Source organism: Chironomus tepperi, unplaced genomic scaffold (genome assembly GCF_022539635.2).
Source record: "Chironomus tepperi strain 1889 unplaced genomic scaffold, CSIRO-AGI_Ctep_v1 contig_175, whole genome shotgun sequence".
In the NCBI taxonomy this organism is placed as follows: domain Eukaryota; kingdom Metazoa; phylum Arthropoda; class Insecta; order Diptera; family Chironomidae; genus Chironomus; species Chironomus tepperi.
Genome location: NW_027226297.1, coordinates 324,789 through 330,788, shown reverse-complemented (window position 1 = coordinate 330,788; position 6,000 = coordinate 324,789). Strand labels below are relative to the sequence as shown.

General features: G+C 31.2%; 1 protein-coding gene across 1 annotated transcript in view; it reads left to right on the top strand.

Moving 5' to 3' along the window:
- The first annotated feature begins 1,998 nt into the window (after nucleotides 1-1,998).
- Nucleotides 1,999-6,000, top strand: part of LOC139089100 (transducin beta-like protein 2) — a 71,290-nt gene continuing 67,288 nt past the window's right edge. Inside the window, exon 1 of the mRNA XM_070638534.1 lies at nucleotides 1,999-2,562. Within this exon, the coding sequence (XP_070494635.1) occupies nucleotides 2,529-2,562 (34 nt within the window). The 5' untranslated portion in view covers nucleotides 1,999-2,528. The remainder of the gene's footprint in view (nucleotides 2,563-6,000) is intronic.

The window sequence follows — 6,000 nt, the reverse complement described above, 5'->3', positions numbered from 1 at the left end:
AACATGTTCTCGAGTGCTACCTCACCAAAAATAAACTGAATGAGCATGCTCATGAACATTGCACTCAAATTTCTCTGATCTTTGCCTGCTTGGAAAAATCATTTAATTGCATAAGTGTTCCCTTCAAGCACACAAAGCTCCAAGTGCCGATCAATTAGCAAAAACAATTAAATTTGTCTCGGTGCCTGGGTGGTCGACATTTGAATGAATGTAAATATAAATTGATTGCCTAAATTAATTTTTTACAATATTGGGTAAACTTCTCATATCCTGATAACCGTGTCATAAATTTACATTATTACAAAGAGCCGATTACTTATTACGTAACTTAATAGTTGAAAATAGGCGGGAATAGGTCAATTATTGTTAATCATTTTGCTTTGCGTAATATGCGAACAATCTCTAAGATAAGTAGGTTGAGATCTAACATTTCTTATTTTGGCTTATTTACACTCTCTTTTAAGTTCATGAGTACCACTGCCAAGGCACACAAATCAGCAAAGTGATTCATAATTCAGCGACAATATCAACTAAATTTGCTTAAATTTCTTAAAAGTTGACTATTTAAAGTGCTTCAAGAGAACAACACATCTAAAATTTTGTAACAATTCCTCCTACATATATGCTGATAAAATGCACGTTTATCAAAACATGTGAGTACAGCATCAATTATGAGAGCAAAACAATCTATTAATATTAATAATTGGAAAAATATAGAAAAAAGTCTTTTACACAATTCCATATCAGAATCCTCATTTCTCAGCACGATACTAAATCACACTATCCGTATATGTCCGTCTTATTGAGCAATATCCATGTGATCACAAACAAAAAAGACGTCCATGACCATGAGATTGAAAATGTGACAATATGCAATGTGTGTATCGAGGATACACGATTCAGACAATCATAATATCCAACCCATTTGTAACAAAATTGAGCACACATCATATGGTATTATGAAGAGTATATCCATTGTGATTCAAACAATGGAAATCATGAAGTTACTCAAATTTCGTCGATTAAAGTGCATTAACATTTCATTATTTTGAAATCTGAGAAATTTACTTTAAGTCACGACGGAAACATGAAGCAAGTTAAGTTCAATAGGGATTGTATCATGCAATGAGTCCGCTTTTGGGTACCGCAGTGGTCTTACTGTGCCATGAAGACAGACTATTTGCCTGCTAGAGGATCAAGCTGTCAATTTCAATCCTAACAGGCAAAAAGTCCACTTTTGGGTACCGTAGTGATTTTTCTGTACCATTAAGGCATACTCATTGCTTGCTAGGGAATCAAGCTGCTAATTTCATAATGCGCCTCAATTCCGTCAAGCACAAAAGTTTCCGTAGAGTTTCTTCACATTATTTCGCGATAATTTTTTGTCGTTCTTTCACTTCTGAGAAAAAGAAAAAAAAAAAAAAGACTCGCTGGTTCTTCTTTTTTGCTACAAACTCGTCTGATCTTGTTACTACACGTCACTCCTATAACCCGATACTTTCTCTTTGTACTTAGGCATAACTTAAATTAAATGACAATATGGATCAGTTTTATGTCGAAACACGACTAAGTCATTCGATTTCTCGTTTTTTGCTTGCCATTGCCTCATGACAAATAAAAAATAATCAAAAAACAGTCTATATGAATTAGAAAATTGCATTTGTATAGCTCATTACACTTTAGAGACCATGCTGATGACTCAAATAATTTTGTATTACAAATTCATGTCAAATACTATAACAGCTGTAGTGAGTGTAGTTGAGCCTCAAGTTTACATTTTTTTTTTGTTTACAGTTTCAATTTCTTTAGTGTGCGAGCAAGAAGCTCAACTAAAAAAAAGAGAATCGAGAGAAACGTAAAAAGTCAAACAAATACGAGCATAAAGAAATATGAAAATGAAAATGTTGGATATATTGTTTCCACTACAAGCAAAGGAAATATTGTGTTGTTGTTATTATTTTGCGGGAGTGCGATTAAGACACATTTGACTCAGTCGTTTCGGACAAGCAGGCAGCAAAAACAAAAAGTTCTGGTGTCTCACGAAAAAGAAACGTAGAAAAAAAATAAGAAAATAAAAAATATTTTACTTTCTGCTCGTTCTCGGAACAAGAGGATGATTCTGTTTGAGACGAATAAATAGAATATTGTGAAATTTATACCGAAATATACCGTTAATCAAGAGTTAATGATGAGATATTATCGTTTATCAGTTTTTATGGATCAGTAGAACAAAGTGGATGTGATTTATGACAAATTATTGTGTACGCATATAATCCATAAATTATATTATTAAGCTAAGGCAATTTTACATGAGAATTAGGCAATAAGCTCATGAAGGAAAAAAAAAGTGAAAATTGAAACTTGAACTAAATTTTTTTGAAGGTTTCTGTGTTACTTACAGTAAAAAAGATTGTGCAAATCTGCTCTGGATTATTACAAATATTTTTTTCTCACATACACAAATTGAATAATTTTTTTATTGAGGAAGTTCAGTGCTTTATTTTCGTTTGTTTGATGCACTTTTGTGAATGACGATCAAAGTGAAGTGGCCGTTAAAAATAGGTAAGTCAGTCACACATGATAATTGACTATGATTTGCGATCTTACGGATTGACGATGTGAGAAATGCGTCAGAATTTCAAAATTCTGATGAAAAATTCTTCGACTGTGGAAAGTTTTTTTGACATTTACTGTTGTGTACAAGCATGTGAGCGATATTAGTGACTTATGGGAGCTAGTGAGGATGCTTATTGGTACTGTCGGGTCCATTGGTACTGCTGGGACCATTGGGACTGTTGGTACCATTGGGACTGTTGGTACCATTGGGACTGTTGGTACCATTGGGACTGTTGGTAATCTTGGTCTTGTTGGTAATCTTGGTCTTGTTGGCTCAATTGGGACTGTTGGGACCATTGATACTGTTGGGACCATTGGTACTATTGGGACCATTGGTACTATCGGGACCATTGGTACTATTGGGACCATTGGTACTGTAGGGACCATTGGTACTGTAGGGACCATTGGTACTGTAGGGACCATTGGTACTGAAGGGACCATTGGTACTGTAGCGACCATTGGTACTGTAGGGACCATTGGTACTGTAGGGACCATTGGTACTGTAGCGACCATTGGTACTGTAGGGACCATTGGGACTGTTGGGACCATTGATACTGTTGGGACCATGCATACATGCTCAATAGGTACCCTAAGATGCTCATTTGCTCATATGCTTGTGGGTCAGAATTACACATGAATTTTTGAGTCTTAAAAGACATCAGGAAATATATTTAAGTCACATCTTCTCAAGGGAACTTCCACTGATATTCACAATATTAATTTTAATGGGTCATGTCAATTTGATCTATAAGATTCATTTTCCGTATTAATATATTCACTTTTGCGTTTCTCTCATTCTCAATTAAATCTCATTGAAGCTGTAGTCATTTAATTTTTAAAAATTCAAATTACGATGTAAATAAGATAAATTTTATTAAATACAGAGAGGCCAGCCTGTTTTTTTTTGCTCAATGCAATGCAATGTGAGAGATAATCCAACACACAGCATCGTCTCATTTCTCTCACTTGTCTATCTATCTCAACAACAAACAATAATCAAGTATTTTGCCATACGCGTTTTCTTTTCTGTTTAAAAAATAGCGCGTCAAATTAAAAAGAAACAAAAATATGAGAAAAAAATTAAAAACTCGCAAAAAAAAATCCCATGCCACGCGCGACGTCATCGATACGTCATCGGAATATACTCTCGCGGTCGGTCAAGTTTCTTCGATTGTCATACAAACTCAGCTGATTCACTAATTTTTCCAACTAAACTCAATACATATTTGAGTGAATGTGCGCGCCTCTACGGAAATGAAAGGTTGAGTCATTGCTAATTAATCCTCCTGATATCATTCGTTTTCACTTTTAATTTTTTATTTTATTTTTATTATGTTTATTTTTGACATCGTATGATTTTTGTGGATTTTTGAATGAGTGCTTTGGATGGGCGGGAAAGAAATTGTGAAATTTAAATAAATAAGAAGATTTTGAATAATTTATTTTTAATGTAAATTAAAATATACCATATTAAAATTGAAATATATTTCAAATTAATGTTTTGTTTTGAAACTTAAATAAATTTTTTGAAAATAAAAACAAAACAAATTTAAATTAATTTTAATTTAAAGTTTGAATTAAATTGTTTCATTTTTAAATTCGCATTTTTTAAAAATTTAGCTTATAAATTAAAATAAACTTAACTTTTTAAATTTTTTTATTTTTCAAATTTAAATGTTTTAAAATTTAAAAATTTTGGTTTTCTTAAAATTTCAAATTTAAGTTTTAAAATTTTTCAATTTTCAAAAATTTAAAGTTTCAATTTTTAAACTTTCATTTTTTGAAGTTTTCAATTTTAATTTTAAATTTTAACTATCAAGTTTCAATTTTTAATATTTCATTTTTAAAAATTTTTAATTTTAATTTTGAAATGTTGAAAGTGTAACCTTCAAATCTAAATTTTTAGAATTTTCAAATTTAAATTTTAAAACATTTTCAAATTTAAATTTTGATTTTTAAATTGTCAAAAATTTTGATTTTTAAAATTTCAAAAACATTTTGAGTTTTAATTTTTAAAAGTTAAAATCTTGATTTTAAAAAATTTCAAATTTTAAATTTTTAATTATTAAACAATTTTTATGTTCATATTATTTAAAATTTAAAATAAAATAATGAACCATTTTCAATTAATCAGTAAAAAGTCAAAACTAATTAGGATTACTGACCTCAAAATAAAATAAATAAATAAACAAAAAAACAATAAGTTTAACCCGAAAATCCAAATACTTCCCCATTTCATTATCTTATACACCTACAAAGATAAACGGATATAAAATTATGAGAACTGTCTTAACCAAAAGTATAATAATAAGTCTGTCACTCTTACCTTATTCACATGAATATAATTAACAATCTGTTTTCATCATTGTTCGTGACTTAAATAATTAAAAATATTATTTTTAAGGAGAAAACTATTAGAAATTTATTAGTAAAATATGTTCCAAAAGCTCACAGCTGCATCTTTGTCTATCGACCTCAATAAACATTTTTTAATATTAAAGCGTCCCCCACAAAATTCACATTAATACATGTGATTTTCATATGCTTTCATGACTCGTGTGCAAAATACACAAATGACACAATAACTTTTTTCAGTCAGCAATCGTCGAGCTCTTTGCTGTATGACAAAAATACAAGGTCATAATTAATTTCAAAGAACTTCTGGTTGATAATTTTTTGTGTGTTTTTTAGCATGAGGGGAAATTGTGTTTATGTAATCACTATGGGTTGTTGACTGGATGAATAAATAGATTGACTCATGCAATTGTATACATTGCAAAATTATTTTTATATTTAAACAGATGGTCGATCAATGACTTTTTATTGAATGATGGATGAATTGATGCTTTTGGAATTAAAGTTTCAGTTGTGTAAAGAAATCTGGAGTAAGCCTGCAGTTGATGAAGGCTGGGATTTGTAGGTTTAGTGAATTATGGTGAAATTGGATTGACGATAGGAAATGTTAGGTGGTGAAAATGGGCTTATTTGTGATGGTCATACGGATAAATTGTGACTTATGGGTATGGATCTTCCATAGATGACATCAGAAGCTGACTTTATAGTTAGCTATCAGGTACAATAATCCACATGAAATACCAAAGCTCAAGCATTAATGCTAAAAATCCCTGATCCGGAACTCATAGTGTCTACACGTTCCAACTATTAAGCTTCAATAAAATTACAAGCACGTTTTTATTTGTAGCCTTGGTCGTCATTGTTTCTGGAGGTTCGACTCTTTTGTTTGGCCTCTTAGTTAGAAATGAAGGATAACGGATTGCTAGACCAACCCATTCATTATTATTCAGGGGCTCGTTCAACTCCAACTCAGTTTGAGGCTACGATTGACGGCTTTCTTTTTAAGGAACTGATTAAATTGGTAACACC